The sequence below is a fragment of the Narcine bancroftii genome, chromosome 11 (genome assembly GCF_036971445.1).
Source record: "Narcine bancroftii isolate sNarBan1 chromosome 11, sNarBan1.hap1, whole genome shotgun sequence".
Classification (NCBI taxonomy): Eukaryota; Metazoa; Chordata; class Chondrichthyes; order Torpediniformes; family Narcinidae; genus Narcine; species Narcine bancroftii.
Window position 1 is genome coordinate 9,649,424 of NC_091479.1, and position 18,899 is coordinate 9,668,322.

At 42.0% G+C, this 18,899-nt stretch overlaps 2 protein-coding genes across 10 annotated transcripts in view; one reads left to right on the forward strand and one right to left on the reverse strand.

Moving 5' to 3' along the window:
- Positions 1–18,899, forward strand: part of LOC138745470 (tetraspanin-3-like) — a 437,564-nt gene that overhangs the window by 123,324 nt on the left and 295,341 nt on the right. The gene's annotated exons all lie outside the window — the stretch shown is intronic.
- pstpip1a (proline-serine-threonine phosphatase interacting protein 1a) overlaps positions 1–18,899 on the reverse strand; it is a 107,596-nt gene that overhangs the window by 71,176 nt on the left and 17,521 nt on the right. For all 7 annotated transcript variants that reach the window (XM_069902537.1, XM_069902539.1, XM_069902538.1 and 4 more), the window contains exons 2-3: positions 9,978–10,078; positions 5,667–5,741 (exon numbers count right to left, since the gene is read on the reverse strand). In XM_069902537.1, coding sequence (XP_069758638.1) covers positions 5,667–5,741; positions 9,978–10,078 — 176 coding nt within the window. The remainder of the gene's footprint in view (positions 1–5,666; positions 5,742–9,977; positions 10,079–18,899) is intronic.

Below are 18,899 nucleotides of genomic sequence, written 5' to 3' on the forward strand. Positions count from 1 at the left end.
AATGGTATTGGCATCAAGGAAAAAAGACAAACAAATCACATATAATCCAAAGGAGATCAAGGAAAACTTTAGAGAATTCTATGAACAATTATACCAAACTGAAAACGAAGGGAAAGAAGGCAAAATAGATGAATTTTTAACTAAAATTGAACTACCGAAATTACAAATAGAGGAAGAAAATAAATTAACAGAACCATTTGAAATAGTAGAAATACAAGAGATAATAAAAAAACTACCGAACAATAAAACACCAGGAGAGGATGGATTCCCAATAGAATTCTATAAAACATTTAAAGACTTATTAATTCCGCCCGTCCTGGAAGTAATCAACCAGATTGATAAAACACAAAGCTTACCAGATTCATGTAAAACAGCAATAATTACAGTAATACTAAAGCAAGGGAAAGATCCACTCGCACCAGTGTCATATAGACCAATATCATTACTTAACACAGATTATAAGATAATAGCTAAACTATTAGCAAACAGATTAGCCAACTATGTACCAAAAATAGTAAATCTAGACCAAACTGGATTTATTAAAAAAAGATGAACAACAGACAATATTTGTAAATTTATTAACTTAATTCATGCAGTAGAAGGAAATAAAGCTCCAACAGTAGCGGTTGCTTTAGACGCAGAGAAGGCCTTTGACAGAGTAGAATGGAATTATTTATTCAAAGTACTACAAAAATTCAGTTTACCAGAGAAATATATTAATTGGATTAAAGCATTATATAAGGGGCCATTGGTGAAAGTGACAGTAAATGGATATATATCAAAACAATTTAACTTAAGCAGATCAACAAGGCAGGGATGCCCACTATCGTCCTTATTGTTCGCGTTAGCCATAGAACCACTAGCAGAACTGATAAGAACAGAAAATAAAATAAAAGGGATAAAAATAAAAGACAAGGAATATAAAATCAGTTTCTTTGCAGATGACGTTATAGTATACTTAACAGAACCAGAAATATCAATAAAAGAATTACATAAGAAATTGAAGGAATATGGAGAAGTGTCAGGATACAAGATTAACACAAATAAAAGTGAAGCAATGCCAATGAATAATGCGGATTTCTCAAAATTTAAGAAGGAATCACCATTCAGATGGCAAATGCAAGCAATACGATACCTAGGTATACAAAGAAATAAAAACCTCGGCCATCTATATAAACTCAATTATTATCCACTAATGAAAAAATTACAGGATGACTTAGAGCATTGGAAAGACTTACCACTAACACTAACAGGAAGGATAAACTGTATTAAAATGAACATTTTCCCAAGGATACAATGCCTATTTCAGGCATTGCCAATACACTTGACGGAGAAATTCTTCAAGGAGTTAAAGAAAATAATAAGGAAATTTTTATGGAAAGGGGGGAAACCGAGGATAGCACTAGATAAATTAACAAAATGGTATAAACAAGGAGGCTTACAACTGCCAAGCTTTAAAAATTATTATAGAGCCGCACAATTAAGATACCTATCAGATTTTTATCAAACAAGGGAAAAGCCAGATTGGACTAGATTAGAACTCGATAAAATAGGGGAGAAGATACCCGCACATATATTATATAAATGGGATGAAAAATTGGTACAACGTAGGAATTCTCCAGTATTACATCATCTGCTCAATATTTGGAAGAAGATTAATGTAGAAAGGAATAAAACCAATTACCAACTACCAAAACTAATACTGACGCAAAATCAGCTAATCCCTTTTACAATAGATAACCTTTCCTTTAGAGAATGGGAGAAAAAAGGGATCAAAAGAATAGAAAATTGTTTTTCAGGAAATAAATTATTATCCTTTAAACAAATGAAGGATCAATATAATATAACTCACGATACAGTGTTGGCATACTACCATCTGAAATCCTACTTGAAGGACAAATTGGGAAGCAGTCTGAGGTTACCAGAGGGAAGTAATTTTGAATATGTGTTACAGACACCATGATAATCAAAAGATTTATAACAAACATGTATATTAAACTGCAAGAAAAGGAGAATGAGGAAACAAATGGTAAAACTAAACAAAAATCGGAACAAGATCTAAACATAAAGATAAAGTAGGAAACATGGGAGAAGTTATGCTCAGGAAGTATGAGAAATACAATAAATATGAGGTTACGTATGATACAATATAACTGGATACACAGGCTATATATTACACCTCAAAAGTTAAATAAATGGGACCCAACATTATCTGACAGATGTTTTCGCTGTAAAAAGGAAATGGGAACAACAATTCATGCAATCTGGACATGTGAGAAAGTGAAAAAAATTTTGGGAAGATCTAAACCAGATATTAAATAAAATCACAGAAAGCAATATACCAAAAAACCCAGAGATCTTCCTCCTAAGTAACATAAAAAACAAAGAATTTGGAGTTGATTTGGATGGTGCACAAAAAAAGATTTGTTAGGATAGCCCTAGCTGTAGCAAAAAAATGTATTATGTCAGCCTGGAAATTAGAAGATAACTTGAGAATACAACAATGGTATATAGAAATGAATAAATGTATTCCATTAGAAAAAATAACATATAATTTAAGAAATAATATTACAATATTTGAACAAATATGGGAGCCATACATGAAACACAATAGAGAAAACCTACCGGGGACATCTACCACCTAAAATGACAGAAGGAGAAGAGAATGAAAAGAATTGACTCAGTGGAATTTCTTGTTTATTTTTATTGAGTGACAACATTGTTTGACGGGTTTAATGTATCTTAGATTCTGAACTTTAAATGAATGGGAGGGGAGGTAGGGAGGGTGGGATGGGAAGAGGGAGGGGGGGGAGAAAACGACACTGTATATATTTGAAAAGGAAAATGTATGTATCTTGATCAATGTGGTTTATAGTGTGAAAAATAAAAAATTTTTAAAAGAAGAGTTAATCTTAGCCCTGGTATTTTTCATTGATATTTGTTATTCTGCACTGCAAATGCAATGCTGGCATTCGTTTATAAGGCACTGGTGAGACCTCACTTGAGTATTGTTAGCAGTTTTGGGCTCCTCGTTTAAGAAAAGATGTGCTAACATTAGAAAGGGTTCAGAGCAGGCTCACCAGGACGATTCCAAGAATGAAAGGGTTATATAGAACATAGAACACTATAGCACAGTACATGCCCATCAGCCCTCGGTGTTGTGCCAACTTATTTATTCCTACCAAAAAAATCGAAACCCTTCTTGCCCCATAACCCTCTGTTTTTCTTCCATCCATGTGCCGGTCTAAGAGTCTCTTAAATGTCCCGAAAGTTTCAGCCTCCACCATCACCTCCCAGCCACCCACCAAAAAAAACTTACCCCTGATGTCTCCCTTAAACTTACCTCCCTTCACTTTGTACGGATGTCCCCTGGTGTTTGCTATTCCTGCCCTGGGAAAAAAAGCACTACCTTATCTCTGCCTCTCAGAATTTAGTTGGACTCTATTAAGTCTCCTCTCATGCTTCTTCACTCCAGAGAGAAAAGTCCCTGCTCTGCTAACCTTGCCTCTTAAGACATTTCCCAATACAGGAAACAGGCTGATAAATCTCCTCTGCGCTCTCTCTGTAGCCTCCACATCCTTCCTGTAATGAGGTAACCAGAATGGAACACAATATTCCAAGTGTGGTCTCACCAAAGATTTGAGGAGTGACAACATGACCTCTCGACTCTTGAACACAAACCTCCTGAACTCTCAAAGAACATTTGACGCTCTTGACCTGTAGTCGAGAAAAGGTGGGATCTCACTGAAACGTTTTGAATGCTGAAAGGCATGGAACAGAGTAGATGTCGAAAGGTTGTTTCCCATGGTGGGAAAGTCTAAGACAAGAGGGAACAACTCCAGGATTGAAGGGCATCCACTTAGAACAGAGTTGCGGAGGAATTTCTTTGTCTGGAGGGCGGTAAATCTTTGGATTTTTTTTGCCACAGGCGGCTGTGGAGGCAAGGTACTTATGGGACAGATTGATAGGTCCTTGATTAGCCAGGGCATCAAAGGTTATGGGGAGAAGGTTGGGGAGGGGGGCCGAGTGGGAGAATGGATCAGCTCATGGTTGAATGGCAGGCAGACTTGATGGGGTAAATGGCCTATTTCTGATCCTAGGTCTTCTGAAACAACAAAAAGGCAGCTTTGAAGTTGAGGTCGGAGTAAAACTTGAAGTACAAAGTGAGTATCGCATATCCTATTGAAACACCTTTGATGGCAACAAGCAGTGATATTTCATCGATGCTGTCATTTCCTATTTTGCTGTAGTAATAACCACAAGCTGTTTTAACAGTTGCTTTTATAGCTCTTAAGGCAGGAAATGAACATAGGCCCTGCTAAGAAATGTCTTGGTGCAAATGAGCAAATTCATTTTTTGCAAAGATCTAATTAATGTGTTAAATTCAAATAAAAATGCTTCGGAGATTTGAGGATTAGAGAAGTTTTTTTTTAAATCATAAAGATTCCTTCAACACAGAACAAGAATTTGGCAACATACTGGACCAAACAAATGTAAGGCGAAGAGAAATAACATCTCAGGCACTCTTCATTTTGTCGTTAAACTTGAGTCTGTGATTAGAAAATGTTTGCAGATTAAAGCATTATTAGCACTTATCAAAATGAAGTAAAATTTTAACCTGGCTGCCATTCCATCAACGCTCATTTTGAAAGGTCCTGTGATGTTCCTACGTCAATGAGGGAACTGGGGGATGGCAGGGAACTATTCTAGCCCTCTACATAGAGCATTACAGCATGGAAAACAGGCCCTTCGCTCTTTCTAGTCTGTGAGGATTTATTACACTGCCTAGTCCCACTGACCTACACCCCCCCCCCCCACCACCCACCCCCCATAGACCTCACATCCATGTATCTGTCCAAATTCTTCTTAAATGTTAAAATTTAGCCTGCATTCACCACTTCAGCTGGCAACTCAATCCACACTCCCACCACTCTCTGTGTGAAGAAGTTCCCCCTAAACCTTTCCCCTTTCACCCTTAACCCATGTCTCTGGTTTGTATCTCATCTATCCTTAGTGGGAAAAGCCAACTTGAAGTTACTCTATCAATACTTTTCATAATTTTATACACCATCAAAAAGCACATTATTTAACTTCTTAATGGGCCTTCAAATTCCCCAGTGTTCTTCCCTTTGAATATAGCAACACATGAGCACCAGCTGAGGTATGACATCACTTGAAAATTCTGGAATTCATATTTCTTTCTCAATAAATGAGACCAGAGAACTTCAGGCAACATAATTAAAATGGTGGCTGCAGACAACTTCTGAATGCAGCTCAAAACATCAGGCAAGCTTCCCTCTCCCCCATGGACACCACTGATTTCTGTTGCCAACGTACTGAAGGATCCATCAGACCCCAGACACACTCTCTTCTCACTCCTCCCAGGCTCAAGGGCGTTACATCACGCACCACCAGATTCAAGGTCAGTTTCTTTCTCTCTCCATTATCAGACTTCTGAATGAACCTCGCACTTGTGGAATTATGCTGCACAAGGTTTCTTCAAATTTCATCTGGAGATGGAAATAGTTCTTCAGTTTATGATGTAATCTCTCCACAATTTTAAAAAAAATCTTTAGTTTCGAAGTGTGATGCCCGACAAAAGCTGTTGGAAACATCCTAACTTCACATTCAAGATGCATCGTCTCCAATCAATCGATTACACTTACTTCAGCTCCATTTGACCTCCAGCTTTCCGTGCAATGTGCATCAGCTCCTTTCCGTACTTCTCCTCTGCTATTGCCCTGTACAAAAAGACAGCCACAGAACATTACAGCACAGAAAACAGGCCATTCAACCCTTCTAGTCTGTGCCAGACTAACATTCTGCCTAGTCTCTCTGACCTGCACCCAACCCATTGCCTTCCATACTCCTCCCATCCAAATTCTAAGCAAATGTGAAAATTGAGCCCGCATTCAACACCTCAGCTGGCAGCTCACACCATACTCCCACCACTCTCTGTGCGAAGGAGTTTCCCCCCCTCCCCCAAATGTTTCCCCTTTGACACTTACCTCATGTCCTCTGGTTTGTAGCTCTCACCTATCAAATCTCCCCTCATTCTTCCACGCTCCAGGGAACCTGTTTAATCTTTCCCTGTAACTCAGTTCCTGAAGTTCGCAGTTTGTTCACATTTTTTAATCAGTTTACAGTTCTTTGTTTGCATGTGTACAGTTTTTCTTTGCACTACCAATAAGTGGTAATTCTGCCTGGCCTGCAGGATAAAGAATCTCAGGGTTGTATGTGATGCCATGTATGTACTGACAATAAATCTGAAATTTCTGAGTAAATCTTCTCTGCAATCTTTCAATTTTATTGATATTTTTCCTGTAGTTAGGTGACCACAACTGCACACAATATTCCAAATTTGTCCTCACCAATGTCTTGGACAACTTTACCATAACATCCCGACTCCCATACTCAATACTTTGATTTATGATGGCCAATATGCCAAAAACTCTTTTTGCAACTGTGACACCACTTTCAGGGAATTATGTATCTGTATTCCCAGATCCCTCTGTTCTACTGCACTCCTAGGTGCCCTACCAGTTGTATGCTTGCAACCCTTTACACTTGTCTGCATTAAATTCCATCTGCCATTTTTCAGCCCATATTTCCAGCTGGTCCAGATCCCTCTGCAAGCTTTGAAATTTTACTTCATTTTGATAAGTGCTAATAATGCTTTAATCTGCAAACATTTTCTAATCACAGACTCAAGTTTAACGACAAAATGAAGGGTGCCTGAGCTGTCCAAAATGCCTCAGAGTGCATCTTCCTTCGTCTCTTATTCCTATCGCCCCCTGGCTAGATTACTCCCACTGCTTTCCTCACCCCACCTTCTGCCAGCACCCACCTGTACTCACCTGCTCTTCTTCTCCTTCCCCCTCTCCCATCCCCCACTATTTATCTGGGCTTCTGCCCTTTTTCTTGCAATTGGTGCTAAAAGGTTTAATCGCCTGAAATTTTGACCATCTATAGCGACCCATAGATGCTGCCTTGCATCAATCACAATACCAGCTTCTGTTTACTTTGTGCCTTTGAAGAGACAGGAGTCCTAGAGAGATAAAAGCCCAAGGAACAGGCTCTTCAGCACATTGGAAGGGATATTACGACAGCAAAATCTCCAATGTGCTGGGGGAACAGCCGGCCTTGCAGCGTCCATAGGAGGTAACCATGCATTATTGCCACTCCAGGCCTGAGCCCTTCTTAAACGTATGAGTGAGAAAACAGCCATCTGAATTAAAGGCTGGAGAAAGAAAGGGGAGGAGAGGGAGAGAATTGGAGAGAGAGGAGTACAGACCAATAGACAAAAGATGTCAATTAGATACGATCAAAGACGAAACTTGATTTTAGCTCTGAAAGGAGCCAGAGGGGAAAAGGAAAGGACAAGACAGAATTAGGGGAAAGGGGGACAAAGATAGGGTGGGGTTTTAATGGATTCAGAGAAGTCAATGTTAATACCCTTTAGTTGGAAGGTGCGCAGTTGGAGGATGAGGTGTTGTTCCTCCAATTTTACGAGTGGTCTCAGTCTAGCAGTACAGGACATGTCAGAAAGGGAATGGGATGGGGAATTGAAATGGGTGGCCACTGGAAGATCCAAGCTACTGTGGCGGACAAGGCGAGGTGTTCAACAAAGCAATCTCCCAGTGTGCGCCCAGTCTCTCCGATGTCGAGGAGACCACAATGGGAGCACCGGATGCAGTAGATGACCCCTGCAGATTCACAAGTGAAGTATTGCTTCACTTGGAAGGATGGTTTGTGGCAACTTAAAACTTTCACAATGACTTAGATTTTAAAGAACCTCTGGAAAAGGAAGAGAACGTCAGATAAATTTAGAGAGCAAATTCCTGAGCTTGGAATCAGGGTCAGAATGAAGGAAGAGGAGGGAGCATAAAATCCCAAAGTTGGAGAAGTGTAAAGAGTTACTGAGAAGGGACAATGCCACCCAGATCAATCGACACAAGCTTTAAATGGTGTGTTATGGGATGTGCAAGTCAACGGCAATGACAAGTCTTCAGATGATCTCAAGGTTATGGGCAGCTGGAGGCAGGATAGGGTTAGAACAGTCAAATCTGTGGAGAATTCAGGGACTAACTAATGAGCTGGAAGGAGAGTGATGCTGGCTCATGGGCAGAAGGTAGAAGTCAACAGTCTCCAGTAATGTACAATAAAACCCCAATATCCGGCACCTATGATAATTGCTAGATGCTGGATAAGTAAATTTTCCAGTTGCTTGAGTCTGCATGTTGTGAGATTGACAAATTAATGGTGAGACGTGCCCATCTTAAATTTGCATATTTTTTTAGCTATTTAAATGCCACTATTTTTTTTTGCCATTTGCTTGAATTCTGGACAACGGGGATTTTACTGAAACTGGTTTCTGACATTCAACCTGGAATTGACTGATGCAAGTTGACCAGGGAAAGGGATGGAGCCAGTGGGTCGGCAATAGATATATTCAGCTGGGGACCAAAAGGCAATGTTTTTTTATAAATTTAGACACACAGCATGGCAACAGGCTCTTTCAGGCCTCGAGCCCATGCCACCCAATTACACCCAATTAGCCTACAATCCCCCCCCCTATATATTTTGAACAGTGAGAGGAAACCAGAATGCCCAGAGGAAACCCATACTTCAAAAACGTAGAGATTAATGGGGTGCAAATAGGGCAGCACAGACTCGTAGCGACAAATTGGCCTGTTTAGTGCCTTATGTCTACATTTTTTTTAACAAAAGATGTGAACATTCAAGTGGACAATTGGTAGTGGAGAAAGGAAACCCGGGATAACTTTGGCAGAGTAGGGATTTGAAGGATGGTGCTCTGTGTTCTAACCCTATCGCAGCTTGGTACATGAACTACTCTGCCCAAGACAGTAGGAAACCACAAAGACGTGAACCTACCTCAGGCCATCAGACAAACCAACCTCCCTTCCATCAACTCCCACTGCCTCAGGAAAGCTGCCAACATATTACCCACCATGGACATGCCACTCTTCCCCTTTTTGTTGGACAGGAGATACAAGAGCTTGAAAGCATGAACCTTAAGATTAAAGCATAGTTTCTTTCCCATGTTATCAGACTCATGAATATACCCCTCATTGGTAAAATTGGAGGGCAAGAAGGGCTCCTGAAGGGCATCTGGGTGCTGACTTCATCCTGATTGTGTCGTAGGTTTAGATTTGGAGCTTGGGTTGTCAATGGTTTGAACTAGAGTCTGTGACTGCAGAGGTGAATTCAAGGTCACCCGGTGTCTCTGAAGGGACTCCTTTTGCTTCTCTTGTTAGGGGCTCCAGGCAATTCTCATGACAACTCTTTGCTTGCCTTATGGCAGACAAAAGTTGAGGTATATCAATGTGATAGTACAGATCTATCACCAATGTACATAGTGTATATAGTTACAGTATCTAGACTGTGCTTACAGCAGTTGGCTGAGAGCTAAGCCATGCCTACTGCCTAGGCCTTAAAAGGTTGTGTCCCTAGCCAGGTCGGATCATTCCGGACTGGTCGGCCACCTGTTAAGAGCTCCTGTCTTTTGCTAATAAAAGCCTTGGTTTGGATCAACAAGTCTTTGATTCTTTCGACGAGCTCTACAATCTTGTATGTAAAGGAAACTTAAAGTCGAAGGAGGACAAAGTTCAAGTCATTATCATTTATTATTTCGTGATAATAAAAGAAAACCTGGAGGCGAAATCAATGGGAATAATCAGTCAGTCGGGGAGCAGATTGATCTGTGGGCTAACATAGACCTAATAGACAGAATGGTCTGTATTGTAAGAGATTACAAGTATGAACTGAGGTTCTATGCCTTAATAGAATTTGATAACTTTTTAGAAGGAGAAATAAAATTTAATTTTAAAGTAGAAATACAAAAATAAATTGGATGAATTATAGGGAACTCGAAGGAAGCTTTGATCTGCTCTACTCCATATGTGATATTTGCATGATTAAAATAGAGTCTCAGTAGGAAACCTGTTCAATTTTACCTCAGTTTCAGAAGTTCCTCCATGTCCTTGCACATTTTACGGCCTTCCCGTAATCGTTCCAGTAAGACCTCATGCCCAACATGACTGGTGAACTCTGGGCACTGTGAATAGAAAGACAAGACCTTACCACACTTGCCCTCGACTACACCTCAAATCCATGATCACTCAGTTCTGCAATCCACACATTCCTTGACCTCCAATCCATTTCACCGTCACTTCACAGGTCCACACAATTATTAATCTGGATGGCTTACTATCGTGGCATTAGCCAACTTTCAGAGAATTACTATATTTTAAATTAAATATCCTCATGCAGATACCAAATTGCAGGTGCAGATTAAAATCGATCATTTGTTGGATCTCATTATGTACACAGTGACTGCTTTCTATGCCTGAGATGCGAGAGGGTCCTGAGGGACGTCGGACACTGAAGGCTTCCTGTCTTATTGAGGTTTGGATCTGGAGCCTGGGTTGACGATGTGTGGCTGCAGAGATTGCGGGAGCACTGGAGATGAATCCATGGACACAGTTTCTCTGAAGGAACTCTCTTTTGCTTCTCTTTCTCTGACCAGAAGATGGGCTGGGCAATCTCTGCTGATGGCAAATCCTTAAAAGCAGACTTGATGCAATTCCGTGTAATGCACATCTGGAGAGTGCCCAGACGGAAAATCAAGTGTTGTGCCTCCAATTTACAGGTGGTCTTGGTGGACTAGTACACAAGGCCATGGACATGAGAGTATGGGAGTGGGAAGCAGAATTGAAGTGGCTGGCCATTAGTAGATCCCTGTCATTGATGCGGACAGGGCAAAGGTGCTCAGCAAAGCGATCTCCCAGTCTGCCACATGTAGAGAAGGTCACAAGTACCCTGGCATCTCTCCTCTTCAAATCACTATGTATTATTACATGACAATAAAAGAATCTTGAATCCAAATTGAATGGCAATTCCATTTTGAAATAATCCATCCGATAGCGTCTGTCCAGGGACCAGATGAAGAGTGCTGTGGGAGAGGCAGTGGTGGTTGCAGAGAGCAAGTGGAGCAGCTTCGGTGACTGAGAGCCCGATGACAAGAAACCAGCATGCAAGGACAACTCTGGGACCAATGGTAGTGCTAGATTCCCATTAGGAAAGCGATGTCCTTTTGACTCAAGCTTTCAATTTAATTTGTCTGTTACGTCAAAGTTAAATGCTACCTTATATGAACTGTTTTCTACGAACCTGTCTTTGTGGATCCAGGAACGCCAATACCCCTGAAAATAAAGCCCTGCAAAAGATAGTGGTTAGCCCAGGACATCACAGGCTAAACCCTCCCCACCATCAAGATCACCTATAGGGAACGCTGCCGTCAGAGAGCAGCAACAATCATCAAGGATCTACACCACCCAGCCAACCCTCTGTTCTCACAGCTACCATCAGGAAAGACATATAGGTGCCTCAAGACTCGCACCAGTAGGATCAGGAACAGCTACCCCTCCACTACCAGAATCCTCAACACCATAAACAACACAGGTGATCAGGATTGGGGTTCAAATCCTGCGCTATAAGGAATTGGCTCATTGTCCCTGTGTCGACATGGGTTTCTTCCAAGCGCTCTAGTTTCTTTCCAGCCTTCAAAAATGTATGGGGAGAGTTGTCGGCCAATTAGGCGGCACGGGCATTCTGTGTGTCTAAATTTAAAAAGAGTTAAATCAGTGAAAGACTCTCACTTTTGCACGTTGTTGATTTTTTTTTCTCCATCTGCATTACCAGTCAGTTTGTTTACATTATTCGTTGACATTGACTCCATTCTTTTTTGCATTGTCAATAAGTAGTAATTCTGCCTCACCCTCAGGAAAAAGAATCTCAGGCTTGTATGTGATGTTTGTAGTCTGACAATAAATCTGAAATCATAAATAGAGCTGGAGTGTGGTGACTGCCACACTGGCACAGCTTTTCCCCTGCTTCTCCAGACACGTGACGAAAAACAACTCAATTCACTACTTTAGGATCCCCCCCCCCCCCCCCCCCAAAGAGATGCCAGGGTACTTGTGACCTTCTCTACATCTGAGAGACGGGACGCAGACTGGGAGATCGCTTTGCTGAGCACCTTTGCTCTGTCCACATCAATGACTGGGATCTACTAGTGGCCAACCACTTCAATTCTGCTTCCCATTCCCATACTCTCATGTCCATGGCCTCGTGTACTAGTCCATCAAGACCACCTGTAAATTGGAGGCACAACACTTGATTTTCCGTCTGGGCACTCTCCAACTGGGTGGCATCCTCTTTCACCTAACCATCTCTCCTCCTCCTGCTTCCTGCTGTTCCCTCCTTTCTTTATCCACCTATTTCCTCCCACCTTTGGGACCTTGCTCCTTCCCTATCCTGAAGCCTGCAACATTTGTCCATATCTTGATGAAGGGCTCAAGCCCAAAACGTTGGTTGTGTAACTTTATTTTTGCTCTATGGCCTGCTGAGTTTCTCCAGCGTTGTCTTTTTACTTCAACCACAGTGTCTATAGACTTTTGTGTTTTATGACCTGCACCTTCCATTTCCAATTGGCTTTCAATGACTGGTCTACATAGATCATGTAACATGTAACATGTAACAGCACATCATCGCAATTGAATCCAAGAACTTCCTTGTTCTATTGGAATCAGTTCCACATCGGATATCTAATCTATCCATTATTGGGAGATGGAGTAAGTCACACATCAGAAGATGTCCTCAAAGTTCTCCTTTCACTCTCACAGTTTTGGTCTCCTCTGATCAGCCAATTGGTATAGACTTTGAGCTACCATGGGCATGTACAACAGAAGAAAGATGTGGACCAACACAGGTTTCCTTTGTTCTTGCCACCATTCCCTCTTTTTATCTTTTTAAAATATTTTTATTGATTTTAATAAAGAGCTATCTATAATAAAATTCAATGAGACGATGTGAATAGTTACACATAATTAATAAGACAATCAGTATATCAAAAACAAACAAATTGTAAAGCATATCCATAATTCGTACTCCAGATAGGATTTTTAAAAATGAAACTAGTAGTTTAAAAATAAAGGAAAATAATTTTTAAAAAACGAAATGAAAAAAACAGTTCCCCGTCCCTCCCTAGTAGATGCGATATAGTCTTTTTTTTTCACCATTCCTCTTTTCAAAAGTTTCTAATTTCCCCCTCAAATATGCTCATCAATCCACAGGCACTGCCTGACTTGCTGTATACTTTCAACATTCAGTTCTTTTTTAAAAATATATGCAGTGGATTTTGACCTCTGATTTAAGAGCACTTGAAAGATGCCATCTGGGTATTTAAAACATAAAAATAGGTTTTTTTTAAAAATGGAGAAACGAACCACATTGATAAATCTTTAACAGTTCTTGTGCATCAACCAACAAAAATGGCTTACTCACTCCAGACATATTTAGACCAAAACATTTCAGTCATTAATATAAAAAGACCAAATAAGTAGGTCTCTTAACTAGTGACCTATCGTGGACACACATCTCCTCACTTGTCAGGAAGGCACAAAAGCAACTGCACTTCCTGAGAAGACTGAAGTGGGCACGGCTACCGGCCACCATTACATTAACCTTCTACAACAGCTCTATCGAGAGCATCCTGGTCACCTGCATCTCAGCGGGGTACAACTGCTACAGAGAAATGTATTGGAAGTCAATCTACAGGTCCACAAGAGTGGCAGAAAGGATCACTGGAGTCTCCCTCCCCCACCCCACACCAATCGATGTGATCTACCGGTATCATTGTCTGAAGACGGCGTGCAAAATCATCCAGGACCCCTTCCACCCTACACACATTTTCAGCTGTTCCTGTCAGGGAAGAGATTCAGGAGGATCAGAGCCAGCACGACCAGGCTGAGGAACAGCTTCTTCCCACGGGCAGTGAGAATGTTGAACGGCTCACATGTACAAAGCAAATATCTATATATTTATGTGTGTGTGTACACGTGTGTGTGTACATGTGTGTGTGTGTGTGTACACGTGTGTGTGTGTGTGTGTACTTGTCCTGCATAAATTTGTTTGTCTCTATGTGTGTTATATCTGGTTGTGTGTCTGTATGTTTTGCACCAAGGATGGGAGAACGCTATTTTGTTGGTTTGTACTTCTACAATTAGATGGCAATAAACTTGATAAAATAGCTGTCAATTAATTTTTCACCTTTTTTGAGGGGGGGGTTAAAACAGAGGAAAGGAGGTATATTTGGGTATATCTCCAGCATTGTTAAGCCACAATTGAATTAAGTGTTACACAAATTCTGCTCGTGAATTCAATGTATCCAGGCTCTGTCTAGAAGAACAGTGTTTATTGATAGAGTAGATGTAGAAAGTGTCTTGGTGTGAGCTTGCAGGCGCCTCAGATTGAAGAGACTGCCATCCGTGCGGTACCGGATGTAAACAGCGTCTTCATTGTTGGGGTCTTTCATGGCTTGGTTCAGCATCATGCTGAAGAAGATTGAAAAGAGGGTTGGTGCGAGAACACAGCCTTGCTTCACGCCATTGTTAATGGAGAAGGGTTCAGAGAGCTCATTGCTGTATCTGACCCGACCTTGTTGGTTTTCGTGCAGTTGGATAATCATGTTGAGGAACTTTGGGGGACATCCGATGCGCTCTAGTATTTGCCAAAGCCCTTTCCTGCTCACGGTGTCGAAGGCTTTGGTGAGGTCAACAAAGGTGATGTAGAGTCCTTTGTTTTGTTCTCTGCACTTTTCTTGGAGCTGTCGGAGGGCAAAGACCATGTCAGTGGTTCCTCTGTTTGCGCGAAAGCCGCACTGTGATTCTGGGAGAATATTCTCGGCGACACTAGGTATTATTCTATTTAGTAGAATCCTAGCAAAGCATTTTGCCTGCAATGGAGAGCAACGTGATTCCCCTGTAGTTTGAGCAGTCTGATTTCTCGCCTTTGTTTTTGTACAGGGTGATGATGGTGGCATCACGAAGATCCTGAGGCAGTTTACCTTGGTCCCAACAAAGCTTGAAAAACTCATGCAGTTTGGCATGCAGAGTTTTGCCGCTAGCCTTCCAGACTTCTGGGGGGATTCCATCCATACCTGCTGCTTTGCCACTTTTCAGTTGTTCGATTGCCTTATATGTCTCATCCAGGGTGGGAACCTCATCCAGCTCTAGCCTTAGGGGCTGTTGAGGGAGCTGGAGCAGGGCGGAATCTTGGACTGAGCGGTTGGCACTGAAAAGAGATTGGAAGTGTTCTGACCATCGGTTGAGGATGGAGATCTTGTCGCTGAGGAGGACTTTGCCGTCTGAGCTGCGCAGCGGGCTTTGGACTTGGGGTGAGGGGCCGTACACAGCCTTTAGAGCCTCGTAGAAACCCCTGAAGTCGCCAATGTCCGCGCTGAGCTGTGTTCGTTTGGCGAGGCTAGTCCACCACTCATTTTGGATCTCCCGGAGTTTGCGCTGAAGATGGCTGCATGCGCGACGGAAGGCTTGTTTCTTCTCTGGACAGGACGGCTTTGTAAGGTGAGCCTGGTGGGCAGCTCGCTTCTTTGCCAGCAGCTCCTGGATTTCCTGGCTGTTTTCGTCAAACCAGTCCTTGTTTTCCTCACACCAAGACACAAGAGAAACTTGTCCGTGAACTACTCTTTGCAGATGATGCCGCTTTAGTTGCCCATTCAGAGCCAGCTCTTCAGCGCTTGACGTCCTGCTTTGCGGAAACTGCCAAAATGTTTGGCCCGGAAGTCAGCCTGAAGAAAACTGAGGTCCTCCATCAGCCAGCTCCCCACCATGACTACCAGCCCCCCCACATCTCCATCGGGCACACAAAACTCAAAACGGTCAACCAGTTTACCTATCTCGGCTGCACCATTTCATCAGATGCAAGGATCAACAATGAGATAGACAACAGACTCGCCAAGGCAAATAGCGCCTTTGGAAGACTACACAAAAGAGTCTGGAAAAACAACCAACTGAAAAACCTCACAAAGGTAAGCGTATACAGAGCCGCTGTCATACCCACACTCCTGTTCGGCTCCGAATCATGGGTCCTCTACCGGCACCACCTACGGCTCCTAGAACGCTTCCACCAGCATTGTCTCCGCTCCATCCTCAACATCCATTGGAGCGCTTACACCCCTAACGTCGAAGTACTCGAGATGGCAGAGGTCGACAGCATCGAATCCACGCTGCTGAAGATCCAGCTGCGCTGGATGGGTCACGTCTCCAGAATGGAGGACCATCGCCTTCCCAAGATCGTGTTATATGGCGAGCTCTCCACTGGCCACCGTGACAGAGGTGCACCAAAGAAAAGGTACAAGGACTGCCTAAAGAAATCTCTTGGTGCCTGCCACATTGACCACCGCCAGTGGGCTGATAACGCCTCAAACCGTGCATCTTGGCGCCTCACAGTTTGGCGGGCAGCAACCTCCTTTGAAGAAGACCGCAGAGCCCACCTCACTGACAAAAGGCAAAGGAGGAAAAACCCAACACCCAACCCCAACCAACAAATTTTCCCTTGCAACCGCTGCAATCGTGTCTGCCTGTCCCGCATCGGACTTGTCAGCCACAAACGAGCCTGCAGCTGACGTGGACTTTTTACCCCCTCCATAAATCTTCGTCCGCGAAGCCAAGCCAAAGAAAGAAGATGTAGAAAGGTAGTTTCCCATTGTGGGAGAGTCTAGGACAAGAGGGCTCAACTTCAGGGTAGAAGGGCATCCATTTAGAACAAAGATATGGAGGAATTTCTTCAGCCAGAGGGTAGTAAATCTGTGAAATTTGCTGCCACAGGCAGTTGTGGAAGTCAGGTCATTGGGTGCATTTAAGGCAGAAATTGGCAGGTTCTTTATGCCAGGGCATCAAAGGTTATGGGGAGAAGGCCGGGCTGTGGGGCTGAGTGGGAAAATGGATCAGCTCACGATTTAATGGTGGGGCAGACTCAATGGGCTGAATGGCCTATTTTTTGCTCCTATGTCTTATGGTCTTATTGGTTATCCCCAGTAGCCCACAAGAAGGTGGCAGTAAACTGGTCTACCGCACGCAAAGAAATCCTTCCTTGTTGAGTTCGTTCCTCCATTCCTTCAGATCACGCCTGATCTGACTGCAAATACAAGGCTGCATTCCCACCAACCCCTGGTGACTTTTCACTTTATTTCCTTTTAAAATATTTTTATCGACTTTTAATACAGATCTTATACAGAGAATAATTCAATAAAATCATATGGATAATTATACAACATTGATAAAAATTCAGTATTACAAAAACATACACAAGTTGTCATTCATATCCACAATTCATATTCGAAGTGCTATATACAAATAAAAAGAATAAAGAAAAAACAAAGTAAGAATAAAAAGAAAAACTCAAACTCCCTGCCTGACAGCATTGCCCAGATACTTTATATAATTAATATTAAAAGAAAAATGAAGGTAGAAAAAATGTGGAAAAAAAACAAGGAAAAGATACGAGGCAGACAATTTAATTACATCGAGATGAAAATATAAAGTGTGCCATAAATAACCCCCCCCCCATAATGTCTGAAATCTTGCAACTGAATTATTAAATCGAATAACACATCTTTTCCATATTTAGAGAGGACACTTTTCATTCTTAAAAATAGTCATAAACTCTTCTTCCACTGTCCTTTCGGAAGAGATACCATAGTCTCAGGTGCTTCTGAGAGTAAACATTTCATCCATTCAAAATGCACAATCCCTTATTTTTTCCCACAGTAAGAAAGATCCATCTGTCAATACCTCTCAAATTCTAGTCCACTCTCAATAGTCTAAATCCAAAATATACAAGGCTATCCTGTTCAATCCTTCAACCCCAGTCTTGACTTGCTGTTGACACGTGTATGCCTTCTGATTAGGGAGGGGGAATAACTTGACCATTGTTCAATGGCAGGATTTAATAGTAGCGGAGAGTGGTGTAGAAGTGTGTGGCTTCTCTACTCTCTATAATACAGTTGCACGATGCATTTTACTCAACTACTAAATCAATGAGAGAAGACAAGATCTCAGAGTATCCTGTTGACATGAGGGAAATTTATGCAAGGTTGTGGATATCCAAAAAACATAATATGCCAAATATGAACATAAACTGCAATGTTTCTTAGAATTTATAGCCGTACAAAAATTTTTTTATTTTTAGAGTTCTTAGAGCAGACCTCTGAGTCCTTAATATTAATTTCTCCATTTCATTTTGCACCTGTGGTTTTGAAATTGTGTCATCATGAGTTTTATTCACACACAAAGCTATTTCTCAAGGAATAGTCAGTGAGCAAGGCCACAGCTTGATCATGAGAAATTATCAATCGGAATCAGAATTTATTGTCATGAACATGTCATGCAATTCGTTGTTTTGCAGGCAGCATCACAGATCCAACATTTATATAAATCACCTTACAAAATAAATTTTAAAATTGCAAGAAAAAGACAAAGTGAAGGTCCGTGGGTTCATTGATTCTTCAGGAATCTGATGGCGGAGGGGAAGAAGCTGTTCTTGTGCCACTGAGAGCTCATCTTCAGGCTCCTGTACCTTTTTCCCGATGGCAGCAGAGTGAAGTGGGCACGGCCTGGGTAGTGAGGGTCCTTGAGGATCAAGGCTGCTTTCTTAAGACACTGGCTCTTGTAGATATCCTCGATGGAGTGAAATCTGGTGCCTATGATGTCGCAGGCTGAGTTAACAACCCTCTGGAGTTTTTTCTCATCTTGAGGGTTGGCATCTCCATACCAGTCAGTGATGTAACTAAACCAAATGCTCTCTACAGTACACCTGTAGAAGTTTGAGAGTCTTCAGATTCTCCTCAAACTCCTTACATACAATAGCCGCTGGCGAGCCTTCTTCATGATTGCATTGACATGGAGGCTCCAGGACAGATCCTTAGAGATGTTGGCACCCAGGAATTTGAAGTCCTTGACCCTCTCCACTGCTGACCCCTCGATGAGGACTGGATCATGTCTCCCAAAGTCCACAAT